At 42.4% G+C, this 18,981-nt stretch overlaps 1 protein-coding gene across 6 annotated transcripts in view; it reads right to left on the minus strand.

The window, feature by feature from the left end:
* The window catches only part of LOC137344912 (rab effector Noc2-like), a 162,086-nt gene that overhangs the window by 23,655 nt on the left and 119,450 nt on the right, over positions 1 to 18,981 (minus strand). For all 6 annotated transcript variants that reach the window (XM_068008192.1, XM_068008187.1, XM_068008191.1 and 3 more), the window contains one exon: positions 5,209 to 5,380. In XM_068008192.1, coding sequence (XP_067864293.1) covers positions 5,209 to 5,380 — 172 coding nt within the window. The remainder of the gene's footprint in view (positions 1 to 5,208; positions 5,381 to 18,981) is intronic.

Raw genomic sequence — 18,981 nt, forward strand, 5'->3', positions numbered from 1 at the left:
CTTAAGCGAGCACTACAGATCCCTTTCCCTTCATCCTGGTCTGCCACTTCTGAACCCCCTGCCATCTCAGCCTTGGAAAAGGTTGCTGATGGGTTGAGATGTTTTAATGCTCTCCAGAAACTTTCTAGATTTTTGTGCCTCTCCTTGTAACACTAGCCTTGGCTCAGTGGTAGCACTCTCACCTCTGAGTCAAAAGGATGTGGATTCAAGTCGCAATCCAGAGATTTAAGCACATGATCCAGGCTGACACTCCAGTACATGACTGAGGGAGTGCTGCACTGTCGGAGGTGCTATCTTTTGGATGAGCTGTTAAACCGAGGCCTCGTGTGCCCTCTCAGGTGGACATAAAAGATCCCACAGCACTATTCAGGGAAGAGTAGGGGAGTTCTACCAGTTTCCTGGCCAACATTTATCCCTGGTAGGTGAAATGGTCTCAGGATTTTCACTGGAAGAGTAAAGGGGGAAGTTGGAAGACGATATTTCCACAGGGGATTAATACGATGTGGAATACTTTGCCATATGTGATTACTGAGGCAAAGCTATAACAATTTTAAAAGGAACTGGATAAGTATTTGAAAAAGAAGAATTTAATAAAGGATACAGGGAAAAAGCAAGGAAACAGAATTAGAATAGATACTGCCAATTGAATTGCTAGCACCAGCAGCTGGTATGTTGATCTGAATGACCTCTTTCTGTGCTGTAATTTCTATGATCCAACATATACATTTACTGTGGATATCAAGGAGTAAGAATTTCTCTGGTCACAACATGATAAACATGTATGTGAAGATTTTTTCTTTAGAAAATGTTTACTACTACACTAGAAATATCAAACTGAGGAAATCTTCATAAACATATTTACAATGGTACGAGAAGAATTCTTACCATCAGGTGTTGCAAATTGAATCTTGCAACAGTAGTACCTTCTAACGGAAAGTGCTTCCAATCAAACATTTTGTGTGTCATGATTTTAAAAAATTATACAAAGGCTTCTTTCTGTCAGATCTCCTACATTTTAAATTAGCAGCACTGCTTTTAACAACTGAGTGTGAAATGTACAGTTTTAAAAATTGGATTACACTGACACAATTTAAGCTCCTAATTGCAATTAAACAGCAATATAATTAACTTAAAAGATAACAGGTTAGATTTCCCATGTTTCCATCACATAGAAGTAATAAGTAGTGCACTACATCTGTTAAAATTATTTTATTAACTAAAAGTGTATTTATCAACTTGACTCAAAAGTTTATTAATTACTTAGAAGGATAACTTTAGGCTCTTACAGCATTTTGGTTGTGCTTGATTTGCAATGGCTTGTTTAAAATCTCTTCCATAACCAATCAGTACCAAAAGTACAGCATGTAAAAGTAATTAGAGTAATATCAACTATTTTATCTTCATTAGATCATGCACTTGACCGTGGGAATTAGCCTCAAAGCCATTGGCAAATCTATTCCGCAAGATATTCTCATTTTATATTATTTTATGCATACTTCAATTTACATTATGGGCATAGTAAGTTCATTTCCCCCAAGGCATCAATACATTAAACGATGAAAATCAATGAAGAAATTAGATTTATATTAAGTGTATCTTACAAACTGACTCAAACATGTAACCTAATTGCTTACTTAACGTGCACTTCGAGGCACTGGCCCTTTCACACACTTAAAAAAAAAACTGCTTAACTGACATCCATGCTCACTTATTGGTTATTTTTCCTCATCCGAACACATGTGCTTTAGTTGCTTTGACAGTGGGATGAGGATAAAGGCATCAAGATCCACCACCACACATCTCTGCCCCATTTGGACTTGGCAACAGTTCCAGAGGGCCGTGGGGCAAGCGGTGGACGTACCCACTTGAAGCAGGCGGGTCCTTGATTACGTTATCTAAAATGATACAGGAGCACCATGCTGATGCCTCCTATGAACTTTTCCCTTGTCGAATGCTGTTTCTAGGACAACTGTAATTAATGCCCATTGGAACTGGCGTCCAGTGTTGCTAGGAGCCAAGCAGTTTTGAGGCCATTTCTGAGATAGGGAGGGGCGAAGCCATGGAGGAATTTGAAAACAAGGAGGAGAATTTTAAAATCGAGGCATTGCCGGACCAGGAGCCAATACAGGTCAGCAACCACAGGGGTGATTGGTGAACGGGACTTGGTGCGAGTTAGGATACGGGCACACACATACAGTTGCCACACTTTATGTGGTACGACATGAAACAAGTCACACCAGGGTAATCATTAACCAGCAAAACCTGATGCACCACAACCTGAATATTCCATCAACTATATTTGCAGGGATGGTTGCACCTACCTGGCAATGGCCGTGGGGAAGTGAATTCACAGGATCTGAGTCAGCAGCGCCAGATGCAAAACTGGACAATCTGCTATTAGGACATCCGCTCTAACAATGCCTGTGGGGCTCGGGTAGCAAGTGACAGAACTGGTTAGTTGTGGTCTCAAGCCTGCACATGGGATTTCCTTTCCCTTCATTTTTGTCTATTTCTTTTTATTCCCATATCCATTAAACCATAGAACCATAGAAAAGATACAGCACAGAATATTAACTACTCAGGTGAGGTGAGAGTTGCCAGCACTAGTGAAACCGTAATCCAACAGAAGTTGGAGAGGAGTGGTGGCTCCTCTGGGTGCCAGTTCCAATGGGCAAACCTCGGCTAAGATTGTAAATAGCTTGAGATGCTTTTTGGGGCTTTCAGAATTTTTGTCCTCCCAATTGTGAAACTTACCTTTAACTGTCCCAATCTCTTTAAATTTCACTCACACAGAAATTTCAGCTCCTATCACTAGTGTGCTCTTTACACGTCTCCCCACTCTGTACCTGAATCTATGATTGTTTTTGAAAGAGCTGACCGAGGTAATGTGAATGCTATTAAAAGGGAACCCCTCAGGCAGAATTAGCACCAGTTCATGACTTGCACCAGAAAAGAAAAATCATCTCTCAATATATTCAACATGCTTTCAATTGAAGTATCTAGTCTGTACAGAAATCATCATTCATGTCATTCAAACAAAAACAACCAATGGTATACAGTACAAGATGGAAACAATTACATTAAGCCACTAGAAGCTCTGTGAGGCAGTATTTAAGAATAAATCAGCAGATTTACTGCAACAAAAAGTCATCCCTTCTTTCTTTTCACCGCTCCTCTCCAACTTCTGTTGGATTACGGTGCTGGCAACTCTCACCTCACCCGAGTAGTTATCTTTCATGTGCCCCAAGCCTCGGCAGCATACGCCTGAGCCCGATTCTGTCCTCACCCAATATCCACACGTGGATATCCACAGAAATTCAAAGCACAAACATCCATGGGCCCAAATTCATGTTCCACACCCCTTAAGCACAGTACTCCAAATACAACACCTTGGTATTAGATATTAGAATTGAATTTGTGGTTTTCAACACCAAGAATAAGGGAGGAAATATCCATCAGGTCACTATGACCAGTAACCTGCTCTTTCAAGTTGACTGAACTGGAAGGAAGATAAAAGGTTCTTCTTTTGTTCTACCCCTTGGCTGAAATCCCATTACTGCAGTTACATGTGTTGATACGCCAGAGAGAAAATAAAATGGGACCAATAGTTTTGACCAGTAATTTGTCCAACTACACTTGATATCCAAGACAGAGTTGACACTGATACTAGTATTTGATGTCTTGAACCTAATATTTGATTTTACATTTACAAAATGCTGTAGATTTTCCAATCAGGCCTTTGATTGGGCATTAGTCTCTAGTATGTTAATAGCAACCACCTGATCATTAGTGCACTGACCCGGTATGATTTTGTGGGATCAACTTCATTGGAATAGAGTGGGTGAACTCCCAGCCCATAGTGGTCCCAGCATTAGCAGCTTGCCAGAGGTGGGGGAGAACGTGAAATTACACCCGTGGCTTATCACAAGAGCGAAATTTAAAGGTAAGTGGCTGCATATGGGGACAAAATTATTGGTACCTTTTACAAAGTATTGGACAAGATGCACTCCTGCTCCTCCTGGCACCACAAAAATCTTTATTAAAAAAAACCCAAAAAAACTTACCTTTCAGGAGATGCCTCCGACTGTTCCTTTATGAATCACTGGTTAGACCTCTCAACGCCTGGAGAAGGATTGGAATGCAATGCCTATGTTTCACCCATTTCCCATTGAAAGTTACAACTGACGTTCTACATCAGGCGTTGGACCCCAATTTAATTATTTAAGTAGCCTCCTGCCCGTTTTGGGTGACAGTGCTGGGCGCCCATTTAAAGGCCTGCTTGAAAGTTGATTCAGGTGGGCAAATAGGTGCACAAGGTCCCCACTAGATTTTCAAATGCCTGTCACCCGTATTGCAGGCGAAAGACAGCAGCTGGCAATTGAAAGTCTCCCCCTATAGTTCAGTATTCTACTTGCTTTATTGCTTGCTGATCTCCTGTGATTGGATATATTGAGCACGGTGTCTACGAAAAACACTAGATCCCTTCCATCTTCGTCCTTAGCTACATCAACACCATGTACATTACCCATTTTTTCTCCCTGTATATACACTTAGTCTATATGTTCATATGAAATTTCATCTGTATGTTCTGACCACCAGAGACAGTCTGACGCCCGATTCATAAGCAGGTCTCAAAGGCAAAATAATAATATCCAAACTACTGCACTGCCCAACCCTCTAAATAACATTACATTTGATGTCCAAGCAATATCCACCTTTCTTCACTTTACAGGTATCGATAGTTTTTGGAGAACTTTGTTGACTGTCTCCAGAAATTATTTAAATATTTTGGCATTGAAGTCTTCTTTTCTTGTACTGGAAAAAGCTATTACAGCTCGTAAGATTCACCACCAACATCAGCAAAGGTAAAACAATGGCCCCTTTATATTACTTCATAGAAACCACAATAATGTCAATTCAACTAGCAATAACCCTCTGCCAAAAGATACAATTTAAGTATTAGCAACTGATCTTCCTCCTGCCTCAGAATCATTATATTTTCATGTTTCTTTGAAATCACCAGTCCTGTGATATATATTTTATGATATACAAGTTGGTTACACTAAAATTGATAGGAAAGAAAACAAAAAGCTGTAAGCTGTCTTTAGTACGGTCCATTGCTACCAACTAATCTGTTTCCAAATGCACTATTTCATCTCAAACAAAGTTTCAAAATTTCTAAATCATTAATAACATAAAAACACCAACCTCTTCCTCGAGCCCAGCTGTACGATCGGTTGACAATAATACTTTTTCCATGCTCCAAGGTGTCCACCTGAATAGGCCGTAAGTGCAGCTCACTGTTTCTAGCAGAGCTTTTCAATGGTAGGATGTATTTTGGCAATCCCTTGTAAAACCAAGCTCCAGATCTCTTCCAAATCTGTCAAAGATAAGAAATATAATTAAAATCACAAAAATTAAACATTTCAGAAATTTTACACCACAAGCATCACTCAGCTCCGTCTTCACTTGCTATGAATTTCCCAGCCCCTCATCTTTTAGTGCTATTTAAAGTATTCAACATTTTGCAAAATGCTTCAGGAATGTGCACCAGGATTTTCATGAAATTGGTTATTAAACTTACTAACAAATTAAACATTCCTATGTGATTGTCCAGGAATCTACAAAATGTGCAGATCTGCCATTGATTGAAGACAATCATCAAATAGTATTTTGGCAACCGGATGGGGCTGTAGAGGCAAAAACATCTGGCACATATAAAATGGAGTTGGAAGCTACCATGGAAAAATTACATAAGCAGAAAGATGAACTTCAAAGTGGTCCTTGATCTTTCTTATATTATTATAAAACAGCTGCACAGCAGCGACTATCTACTTTTTGTAAATAATATCCACAAAGCTAATTGCACTCTGAATAGTAAAATAGACAAGGTTTCCTGGACCAGCTGGTCTTTTCCTGCCCGTCATTTTCGTATGTTCTTATAAAGGCCACGAAGAAGTCCCATTAAGACCCTGGTGAATCTTACAAATAAAGCAGAAAATGAACAGAAGAACAATAGTTCCTGTCTGTGTATTCCTTGCATTGTAATAGAAAAGATCATGAAATTAATCTTAAAGGGCAACTGTCTTCATAAAAGAAGTGTTTGGTCAACTTTTCTTTTTATTTGGAGAAAGGGAAAGCACGGATGAATGCTTTATCCCATCACAATGTCACATGCAAATGGTACAATGGCGCATTTTAACATTTATTTCACCGTGCAAAACAAAGAAAGGTTCATTAAGCATGCTTTCATGAAGTGGTGCTTCCTCGAGCTTCTGATAAGTTATTGCACAGCGCCTGAACAGATACTTAAAGTAGCAATACTGTTCCATCCAAATTAAAATCGTATTTGCTGTCAATCCTTTGGAAGGTATCCTTTTCAATATAGTGCTTTGAAAGAAATTACAGTAATGCAGTTTCAGTTTGGCAGATCCTGCTGGGCTCTGTAGCAGTCTAAAATTAGGTGCAGTGATGGAGAGTATTGAGCTTATTGCATCTGTCCCTATACCATGTGTGGTCACGTATAAAGGATCAGGCTGCAGGTGATCAGAAATACACAGCTGCAGCAGCTCAGACTGGCATAGACCCAAATAGATCAGGCAGAGGATTATATTGGTGCACTTTTTCTGCAGATAAACAACCGATTTATTTTAATTCATAATTCTATGACTAACAGCTTAATCTTAGCAAGTTAGTTCCTTTAATGGTTAATTATTGGAATCTGAAAACAGGTTTCAAAATCATTTTCAAAAGCGAAGTACTGGAGATGCTGGAAATCTGAAATAAAAACAGAAAATGCTGGTAAAGCTCAGCAAGTGAGGCAGCACTTGCTAAGCTTTTCCAGCATTTTCTGTTCTTATTTCAAAATCATTTTTAGTGCTGTAGGAAGTCTTGATGGAACATATGGACCTGGTATTATGGCATTAATTCGATGGCATCATTATCATGTGTCAGAGTAGCAAATTTTAACTTAACCGTGCAGTGTTTTTTTAAAATTGATTCATGGGACGTGGGCATCGCTGGCAAGGCCAGCATTTATTGCCCATCCCTAATTGCCCTTGAGAAGGTGCTGGTAAGCTGCCTTCTTGAACCGCTGCAGTCCGTGTGGTGAAGGTTCTCCCACAGTGCAGTTGGGCGGGGAGTTCCAGGATTTTGACCCAGCGACGATGAAGGAACAGCGATATATTTCCAAGTCGGGATGGTGTGTGACTTGGAGGGGAACGTGCAGGTGGTGTTGTTCCCATGTGCCTGCTTACCTTGTCGTTCCAGGTGGTAGAGGTCGCGAATTTGGGAGGTGCTGTCGAAGAAGCCTTGGCGAGTTGCTGCAGTGCATTATGTGGATGGTACACACTGCAGCCACAGTGCACCGGTGGTGAAGGGAGTGCATGTTTAGGGTGGTGGATGGGGTGCCAATCAAGTGGGCTGCTTTGTCCTGGATGGTGTCGAGCTTCTTGAGTGTTGTTGGAGCTGCACTCGTCCAAGCAAGTGGAGAGTATTTCATCACACTCCTGACTTGTGCCTTGTAGATGGTGGAAAGCCTTTGGGGAGTCAGGAGGTAAGTCACTCGCCACAGAATACCCAGCCTCTGACCTGCTCTTGTAGCCACAGTATTTATATGGCTGGTCCATAAATACTGGTCAATGGTGACCCCCAGGATGTTGATGATGGGGGATTCGGCGATGGTAATGCCATTGAATGTCAAGGGGAGGTGGTTAGACTCTCTCTTGTTGGAGATGGTCATTGCCTGGCACTTGTGTGGCGCGAATATTACTTGCCACTTATCATCCCAAGCCTTGATGTTGTCCAGGTCTTGCTGCATGCGGGCTCGGACTGCCTCATTATCATGTGTCACGATTCTGGATTTTCTTTGACCAATTTTCCGCAGGAAGGATTTAGATAACAGTTATTTTAAAACATTTTTAAGTTAATGCTTACTTTAAATGGGATTATTTTCTCAGGACAACTCCATGTTAGGCTACGGATCAGAAGTCAGATGAAACGTGGTTAACATGCTAATCTGAAATGATTTTTCCCGGACACTAAACAATAAGTGATCCGTCAGTTTATCTGGATATTCAGAAAACACCTCTCGCCCATTGTATTGAAAATTCCCCTGATCTCTATCTACCTATGGAGAGACACGTTCTTTTTTAAAGACAGGGACAGACTTTTGAAATAAAACAGCTACAGGGCAGTCAGCTTTGTAAAAATAAAAGCTGTGAGTGCCTTCGCAAGGGCAGGGAGATTAGGAATGCAGGAGAAAGTTAGCAGATCTCTTGCTTAAGTCAAGTAAGATGACCCACAGATGTGGGGTAGCATGGCATGTTCTTTATGTTGCATCATCAACGACTGCTCTATACATTCATCTTACTGTGCAATAAAGCAGTTCAATGATTCAAACCAAGTCTTGCCTCAGCCAGTTGATTCAGTCTGCCTTCACAATGATTAATGAAATGCATGTGCAAAAGTCACAGATATCTAGCTCAAGTCACAAAGGGTTTTGTTGTTACATCCTGGGTCCTGCTATTGTACAAGTAGATATAAGGCAATGTGAGGCAACTCCCATAAAAGTAAGATGCTCAGACTGCTTGTGGGAGCAACTGGTGCCACTGAACACAAGAAGTTGTTATGACAGTCCCAAATTTGTAGCAGTCAATTTAAAATGAAGCAGGGTATATTATATCATTCACTCTCTCTACAAATTTGCATATTCATAGTGAAAAATAATTTTTAATTTTATCCAGCTTTGAGAGAATGTAAGGGTATCGCATTTAATTTAGGTGTTAGCCTTCACTCAGTAGTAGGACTCTCACCTCTCAGTCAGAAGGTTGTGGGTTCAAGCCTCACCCCAGAGACCTGAGTATGTAATCTAGGCTGACACTTTAATACAGTACTGAGGTGCCGTCTTTCAGATAAGATGTTAAACCGAGGCCATCTGTCTACGCAGGTGAGTGTAAAAGTCCCATGGCACTATTCAAAGAGATGGGAAGTTCTCCTAGTATCCTGGCCAACATTTATCCCTCAATCAACATCACTGAAACAGATTAGCTGGTCAATTATCTCATTGCTGTTAGTGGGACCTTGCTGAACGCAAATTGACCGCTCTGTTTCCATAGATTACAATAGTGACGACTCTTCAAAAGTACTTAATTGGCTGTGAAGCGCTTCAGGACATTCTGAGGTCGTGAAAGGTGCTACATAAATGCACGTTCTTTCTTCATCTTATTTTAGATATTTTCATTATGTAAGCAGCCTACTAAGATATGGGGCCTGATTTTAGCGGGTTTCCAGCGGGTTGGGTTTCGGGTGCATGGCCTCCGCGCCCGGTGAAATTAGTGGGTTGCCCGCGCGATCGTAGCAGGCAATCCACTAATTGGAGCCACTTACCTGCTCCTCCGGGCTCCGCGCTGCTGGTCTGCGCGTCGGGCGGGCTGCGCATGCGCAGTACGATCTGTCAGCTGGAGGCTCTCTAGTTAAAGGGGCAGTCCTCCACTGACAGATGCTGCAACCAATGGAACAAATTACAGCATGGAGCAGCCCAGGGGGAAGGCTGCTCCCAGTTTAATGATGCCTCACCCCAGGTATCATCAGATGGGGTGAGGAGGAGGGGGAGGACAGAGATCTTCCACCCGGCGGGCGGGAGGAAGCGGCCTGCCTCTGCCACCAAGAAGGCCTGGCTCGAGGTGGCAGAGGAGGTCACCTGCACCACCAACATATCGCCCACCTGCATACAGTGCAGGAGGCGCACCAATGACCGCAGTAGGTCAGCCACAGTGAGAACACGAAGTCTTTCCCCTACACTCCGTCTGCCACAACACTGCCCCCACCCCACATCTCCTTCGGCACCACCAACACTACTCTGTCACATCACCCCTCATACCCACTCAAACCCCATCCTCATCTTACCTCCACCTACTCACCTCGCCAGTACTCACCCTGCCATTAACATGCAACCCAATCCTCATACAATCTCATGGCTCTATTCCATACTCACCCTCTCGTGCATCTCCCTCACGGCCAGCCTCACTCAACCTGCCACCACCTGTGCTGCAGCCACAGGGCGTGCATCACATATGTGCAGTAGGCAGCGTAAGGCAAACATGTCATGAGCATGAAGGGGATGCACAAGGGTGTCTGAGGGTTTGCCATGGGTGTTACCTATATTGAATCTCAGAGCAACAAACATCACACATTATATTGGCACCACCACTGCCATGTCTCCGCGAATCCTGTCTGTTGTGTCCAATAATGCCCGCTCCTGGGTATCACTATGAGGACCCACCACTGATGCCACCCATTGTGTTACTGCAGTGTAGGTGCAGGTGTATTTGCAGGGCTCTTCCGCACAGACGACTGACAGACATCGGCGGTGGACCCGGCTGCACCCTGGAAGGATGCGGAGGAGAAGTTGTGGAGGGCAGTGGTGACTTTGGCAGCGACAGGTAAGCAGATGGTGCTGGGGCCAACCAGGAGCAGCTCGGCATGAAAGAGGCTGCAGATCTCCACGACTACATGTCGAGTGAATCTGCGCCTCCGTGTGCACTGCTGCTCGGAGAGGTCCGGGGAGCTGCGCCTCGGTCTGTGGACCCTGTGGCGAGGGTAGTGCCCTCTGCGACGCATCTCTCTCTGCGGTTGCCCTCCCTCCTGCTGTGCAGGTGGGCGTGCAACAGCACCGTGTTGGGGGGCTCCACGTCTCTGCGGCGGACGGCGTGGACTGCGAGGCTGCTGGGGCTGGTCATGCTGTTCGTCCTCCGAGGGTGTCCACGCACCACCCATCTGGCAGATGTTGGTCTGAGGGGTTGTGCAGGGTAGGTGGGTCGTTCCTCGGACTGGGGCTGCGGTTTCGCGTCGGTCTGTCCTCTGGCTTGGCGGGGGGCAGGAGTTGCCCTATGTGACGCGGTGGCCTCCTGCGTGGGTGAGGGCTCTCCCCCCCCCCCCCCCACCCCCGTGGAGTGCACCTTGGCAGCTGCCACAGGCTGCTGGCTGCAACACGCCTGGTTGGAGGGAGACTGTTTCCCCCAGTGTGTGAAACACTCTGCGTTGAAGGTAAAATCCCACACTTCCTGTTTTGACAGCTGATTGAGCTCATTTAATGACCTCAACAAGCAAGGTAAGTACACTCAAGTGGAACCCCGCTGGCTTTAATTGCCTGCAGGATTCCCACCAGCGGGGGCCGCGCACGCAGCCCCGCACGTCATCGGGAAACCTGGAAGTGGTCGGGATCGTGGCGCGATCCGGTCACGTGACTGGATATCGGGATTTTCGGGGCCCCCCCGCTGGAAACCCACAGGAAACCCGACGGTAAAATCGAGCCCGTGGTGTCAGGAAGCTTTAGTCTGCAAACAAGGAGTGTGTCAAAGAACCATTTTTTTTTTAATTAATTCTCGGGATGTGGGAGCCACTGGCTAGGCCAGCATTTATTGCCCATCCCTAGTTACCCTCGAGGTGGTGGTGGTGAGCCGCCTTCTTGAACCGTTGCAGTCCATGTGGTGAAGGTGCTCCCACAATTCTGTTAAGTAGGAAGTTCTATGATTTTGATCCAATGACAATGAAGGAATAGTAATTTATGTCCAAGTCACTATAATGTGTGATTTGGTGGGGAATTTGAAGGTGATGGTGCATTCTTTTTAAGTGTAAATGTTTAAACTCAATAAATCAGAAAAGGTCATTTCTTCTGGCAATTTTACTTTCCACTCCTGATGTATTGTTGCTTTCAAATCTTTAAAGAAGAACAAACTTGCATTTATATAGCGCCTTTCATGACTCCCAAAGCGCTTTACAGCCAATGAAGTACTTTTGAAGTGTAGTCACTGCTGTAATATTGGGAAACGCAGCAGCCAATTTGGCGCACAGCAAGGTTCTACAAACAGCAATGTGACAATAACCAGATAATCTGTTTTAATGATGTTGGTTGAGGGATAAATATTGGTCGGGGGGGGGGGGGGTGGGGGGGGGGGGGGAGAACTCCCCTGCTCTTGTTCAAAATAGTGCCACAGGATCTTTAATGTCCAACTGAAGAGGACAGACGGAGCCTTGGTTTAACGTCTCATCCGAAAGACGGCAACGTTGCAGCAATCACTCAGTACAGCACTAGTGTTAGCCTAGATTTTGTGCTCAAGTCTCTGAGTGGGACTTGAACCCACTGCTTTCTGACTCAGAAGGGAGTGCGCTACCACTGAGCCACAGCTAACACAGCATTAAGAGCATTCTATGTATTTGGGTACTAAAACAAAAAAAGGAGAATTTCATTTACCACTAATTAGAAAAGGGCGGTATGATTATTAATCTAAATATACATACATAATTTGCTGCCAACTCTCACACGAAGAAATAACTGGGAGAAAAATATTCCATAGAAGAATGATGAGCAATTAATTAACTTGAGGGTCATTTGACAAGTATCATACCAGGGTACAATTTTAAGCACCAAAATCTGACATCAGTCTGTTTCTTATTCCAATAAAGCCAAATGGATTTCTTGACAGTTGTGGTATTAAAGGTGACTTTAGTATCTTCCAATGTGTATTAAAAACACAACTGCATCAAACAGATCTAAAAGTGGTTTCTAGTGTCATTACTGAGTGAGGAATCACAGTTTACATCAACCCGATCGCAGCCTTAACCAGCAAACTATCGTCCCCAAATCATTATTTCAAATCTTTTCTGTCACTTACTACATAATTTAGTTATAGATTATGCACAATACTGCAATTCCTCACTACGTGTTAAAATTTCTATGCTTCTAAGTTTCTAACACAGGAGAATGCCATTCTGAATTTAGATCCAGTTTTCCACTTTCTCCCAATTTTGCTTTTGAGTTCAGTCGCATTATGAACCCCTTCATTCCAATCTTGATTTTTTTTTTTGTTACATAAATCCTTAGGCGTTGGTGGATAGGTTTCTGCCCACTTAAATCTCTTTGCCTTTCCACTGCATTTATATACACACACACACACACACACACACCATTTAAAGTATATTTTTATTCTTTATTCTGGTTCGCGAAATGTATTACCGTATATTTTTCTGTATTAAACTGCGTCTGCTATTTATCTGCTCTTTTCCCCAGCCTATTTATTTTGGGGCAGAGATCGCTCAGAAAAGAACGGTGAGCTCCACAGCGCTCACCATTGTTAGTGGCGAAATCATGGAGCAAGTTCTGGTGTTTGCACACGCGCAGTGAAACGCAGAAATCCGGAACTTGCTCCTAGTGGTTTGCCGATGATATGACAGATTCGAATTAAAGGGACGTCGCACACTGCAATCAGAAATCACTGAACCAGGGCCAAATTGCTCATCTGTCCAGTTGGAAAGTAAGTATTAGCACCACAAAACAGGTACGCTTAAAAATACCATTTCTAAACTAAGTCTTAATGACTGCCAAACAACTAAAAATTAAATTTTAAAAATGTGGAGTCTCATTACTCCTTATTTTAATAGCTTTTGGAAAAAAATTCTTTTTAAAACATTAAACTTTTTTTAAAAACTTTTCCCTTCTGTCTCTTTTACTTAACTCAATTATTTCTTCCCCTCTCTTTCTTTCATTGTTTGTAACTGTTTTTACAATGATTTTATTGTTGTACCTTTCACTTACTGGATTTCACAGTTCACAGACCACCTGTATATTAATGGAACAGTAGCCCTTTCTATTCATAAATACACAGCATTTGGGCTAGCAGAATGTATGATCACATGAGTACAGTCAAAAACCACATATTTGTGGGGAAATTCTGCCAGACAATAGAAGTAGAGGGCTCTTTCTTGCCGGCTGCTTTCCACAGGAAAAATGATGAAATCCACGGCCCTGGCAAACAAAGTGTTAATTACCTTCTTGATATATCCCAAACTTCAGTCAGCAATTATGTGACTAAGACTTCCCGCACTTGCCTGGAAGGACCCTGCCGCATAAAATTTCAAAGCAGCTGTAACCATGACAGCCACTCACAGAGCTATCCTTGTGCTGGAACTAATCTCCAAGTCTGGCTCTAAGAGTATGCAGACTTCAGTGAGGTCTTCCTCCAGGAATCAATGTGTGCGCTGACAAGTCTCTTTAGGCAGGTCGAACGAAAGCCCTGGCCTTGTACACGAGTGTCAGTGTAAAGACCTGTCTACAGTCTCACCTGCCTCCTCCAATTCATGCTCTCCTCCTTTAGAAACTAACTAGACCTGTAAGCCCATAGAAATATCTGGAAGCTGTCAAATAACCAGCTATATAGTCACTGACAAAAGAGAAAATACAGCTTTATATAGTTATCAAGAAGTCTACAACTAATCCCAAGAAATTCCTTCATGCTACAAGATTAATATAAATGCAAAACCAAAGACCCCAAAATCCAAGTTCCTCAATCCGTTGTCAGATGACCAGCAGCATGGGACCTCTGCCCACCTAACACCCTGTCACTGACTCCACCAGAAATCGCAGGATCAGCTCATCCCAACATTGTTGGGCAGGAAAAGGTGCAAGTTCCACCAGCAATTGGTGAGATGTTCCAAGAAGGCCTGCAGGATGTGCAGAGGGGGAAGAGAGGAAGTACTTATGAGGACGTAGCTGTAGCATTTAAAGCCGGACTCTCAAAGCAGAACCAAAGATGACGACATGGCTCCAACAGGAACAAGTAAAAGGAGAGCAGAACACTTCTCGTGATTGATATAAATATTCTTCTGAATGAAATTAGGTGCGAGGGGAATGGTACGAGTGAGTGGCGAGAGACCTGCCAACACAGTGGCCAGGAACATATGGAAGGAGGTGGCACAGGCAGCGAGTAGCAGCTCCTTAATTCCCAGAACCCCGCTCCAATGCAGAAATAAGTTTAATGACTTCAGAAGGTCAGCAAAGGTAAGTGTAATGGCAGCAAGCTGATATTTATCTATCGTTTATACATTCAGACAGTGATCTTGTAACGGTAGTAGTTTCACTTCAATTTTATTCCACTATATTCCACAAAAACATAGAACATCCACATTTCCCCACCACCTGGAAAAGAGCCGTTGTAGCAAATTGGCAAGACAACGATCATATTATTATCCCATAGGCTTATCACCCAATTATGATTGCAGAATTCTCCTTTATAATTATGTTTGTTAATATGTGAAAACACCTTAGCACCATTTATTTGGCTTAAGCTACTCTGCTTTGTAGACAACACACTCAAACATGGATCAAAGGAAAATGAAAATCAAACTACTTTCCCTACTTGATCTTAGTAAAACAATTCAACCATAATATTCTCATCGGCAAACTGAATTGATATGGGTACGTCAATGCTGCCATCAAGTGGTTCCATAGTAGCACATCTGCCAAAACCTAGGAAGTGAAGTTAGGCACATTGCAATCAGAACCCAGAATTATAATGCTTGGAGTATCACAAAGATTATTAGAGATCCTTTATTATTCCTAATTATGATCAATAAACTCCCCTAGTTTAATTTGCAATCCAGCAGGATTCTGTCCAAGAATGCCCACTTTAGGCCTCCACCTCTGAGTTCCTACCTTACACAAGGTATCTGGAAAATGACCTATAAAAATAAGCAAGGAGTTGAAGACAAGTTTGTTGATACTTACAATTAGACTCCAAAATCTTGGATCCTGAATACTGCTAGTAATCATTTACTTCAATCAAAACAATTTGACTTCAGATTGAACCAAGAACCTTGGAATGACAATATATTACACCTGCTTACCCAATTCCCACATCAACAATCTCAAACCACTGCAAAAGGAAACACATCCAACTGTAAAAAGTAAATATTTTCCCATTGACATTGCTTAAACATTACCAAAAACCTTCAATCAAAGCAAAATGGACCATGTTATTGCAATCTCAGCAAACACGAGACAAACTCAACAAACTTTGATGCATTTTTGTTCTTGCCACAAATATGACTGCCAGTTTTGGTAACAAATAGCTCAATTGATTGATATCAAAAAACATCTGATTCATAAGTTAATCTGTCTCATCTTCAAATGGTTTAGATTTTCCTGCTGATCCAGAACATTGAACTCACTAATATGAATGAATGAACTATCATTTATATAGCACCTCGTCACATTCTCAGTATATCACAGAGCACTTGTCAACCAAATGAAGTGCAGTCACTGTTGTCAGGCAAAAGCAGTAGCCAGTTGCACAGGGTAAAGGCCCACAAATAAGAAATGATATGAATGTGATAATCTGGTATTTTTTGGCTGTTCTTTAAATAATAGCACGGGATCTTTTACATCCACCTTAACAGGCAGATGTGACCTCTATTTAATTTCTCATCTGGAAGACTTCACCTCTAGCAACGCAACACTCCTTCAATATTGGAGGGAAATGTCAGCCTAAATTATGTGCTCAAGTCCTGCTGTCAGGCTTGGACTTATAATTCTCACCTGAGAGTTGGAAGGTTGTATCAACTGAGCCAAGCTGACACTGTGAGGGGTAATTTTCCAACTTGGCAAGGATGCTTGCATGCCAGGAATTCCTACAGGAATATCATGTTGTCCAAATTTCTGAAGTCAGAAAATTGCCCTTTCTGATGCCAACAGATCTCAAGAAGATAAATGCTTTCACCAATTTAAAACAGCAGTTAACTACTTATTTCAATTTCCTGACTATACTTTGAATTAGCCAAATTACACAACAGGAAGCAATGCGCCGAGCTTGCAATACAAACTAAAATTTAAGTTGAAGTATAAATTAAAAGTTGCATCAACCTACATCGCATACCCTGCATTCAACTCCTAAAATTGAGACTATGTTGAACAGTAAGTCAGTGTTGTAAAGTCTTCGTAGTAATTTATCTTTTTGCATAATACCTCACCTCAAAATTCATGGCTGTCACCAATTTTTTCTTCTAGTTCCATATAACTTGACCCTCATTGTCTGACTCGAACACGAAAATAATTATTTCCTAACAGATTTATTGTCTCATTTTTTACCCATCACGATGCAATTATTGTCTTTTTTCTTTACCTCACTGATTATGTAATTATTGACCCTTATCTAATTGATTTTGATCATGTAACTTGTGTTTAACTGAAAATGTTAGCAGTATATAAATATTTCCAAATCAGGTTTTATTGATCTAATCTTGCTTAGGTTGAAAATATGAATATTACCCAACTTGAATTGTGCAGTCTACTGCATGCAGCTTTTTAAAACAAATCTTATTGTAAGCAATCCATAAATCCTCAATTTAAATAACTTTGATGGTTAACCTCATTGAATTAAATTGTGTGCTAAGAGTGACACAAAACTATGGTGCGTATGATGTGCCCAAGTGTCAAGATGTATATCCAAATGACACCTGTGCAAGACATGTCCGAGTAGTAAGCATGGATCTCAACCCACAATGTCACACCTTTTTTCAATGTAAACTTAATTCGGTTTTGGCTACTATTTCCTAATCTTATCTTCAGGTCACTTATTTGTATTGCTTCATTACCCAGAGCCAAATCGAAGAACTACATCCTTCTTTGCAACACAGATTAACAAAACAGACCTTTGTGGGGTTAAAACCTTTGAACAGTGTGAATTCAAAACATCTGGACATTACATTTTGAAAGAAAGGGTTAATTTGCCCCTTTGGATATTACAATTGAACTTTTGGACAGTATCAATTTAAAACTGCAAACACAGCAACAGCAGAAGCTTCCATAAGTTTCAAACAGGCATTTGGTTTGTAAACCAACTGATCAGAAAAGGAGTCAAAATCCTACAGGGCTGATACCATACAAAATGGTTAAGAAGCTGCTGAGGAAATTAGAATTGTGGAGCGAAACAGGGCATATTGGAAACATGCAAGGCCATGGAGGGTCTGCGCACAGATAAGAGAGGTCGACACTTTCTAATTGTCTGAAAAACAAATATGAGATAATTGCACCTGGTTTTAACTGAGTTAACTGTCATTCACTGAGGCCTGTTAATGATCGAGCCCTAGCAATAAGGGGGGTGATTGGACAAAAATGACACTCTCGCTAATATTCGCCTACGGGCAAAAACAACGTAAAAAGAAAACATCATGGCAGATTCTTTACTGCAGTCGGAGGAGCTTTAAGACGCACCGCCTAGAGGGAGTACGTTCAACAACAAGAAGAAACTTTAAGAGCTACGACAGAGCTGATCACTCTAACTGCCTTGATGTGGAAATCCTTGGTTTTTAAGATTGCTTGATTTGCTTGCTGCTTGTGTGAACTGTTTAAATAAGTGTATAACAGGTAAGGTAAGGTTATATGCATTCCTTGATTTGCTTCATGCCTGTTTGAGCTTTATAAATCATTAAATAATCACTTTGATTAACAAAACAACCGTGCACATGACTTTCTTTGACTGACTACTGTCCAGGCTCACGAATCACTGGAAAATCAGGTTTACCCTACACCTGGGTACCCCTTCACATTTTAAATACCATTTTTGTCTTGTTCCAGTCTACCTTATGGCCCCGATACTACTAGGGAGGCGGGATGGCAGATGGGAGGGGGGGGGAAACGACTGGGTGCGTGGGTAACCCGCCCATTGAAATCTGTCCGTTCCCCACTCGATCGCAGGTAAATTGAAGACTGCGCACCCACATCACAGGCTGTCAGCTGGAGGAGCCCTATTTAAAGGGGCAGTCCTCCAATGCTGCTCCTGCAGCAAAGAACCAAACTTATAGAATGGAGCAGCCCAGGGGAAAGGCTGCTCCCAGATTTACTGATGCCTCATTCCAGGTCTTACTGGATGGGGTGAGAAGGAGGAGGGATATTTTCTACCCGGTGGACGGGAGGAAGTGGCCTGTCTCTGCCACCAAGAAGGCCTGGCTCGAGGTGGCAAAGGAGGTCAGCAGCAGCAGCAACGTCTCCCACACATGGATCCAGTGCAGGAAGCGCTTCAATGACCTAATTAGGTCAGCCAAAGTGAGTACACTTACTCATTCTCCTACACTCCGTCTTCCACATCACCGCCCCCACCCCACAACTCCTTCGGCACTGCCAACACTACTCCATCACATCACTCCTCA

Source organism: Heptranchias perlo, chromosome 28 (genome assembly GCF_035084215.1).
Source record: "Heptranchias perlo isolate sHepPer1 chromosome 28, sHepPer1.hap1, whole genome shotgun sequence".
In the NCBI taxonomy this organism is placed as follows: Eukaryota; Metazoa; Chordata; class Chondrichthyes; order Hexanchiformes; family Hexanchidae; genus Heptranchias; species Heptranchias perlo.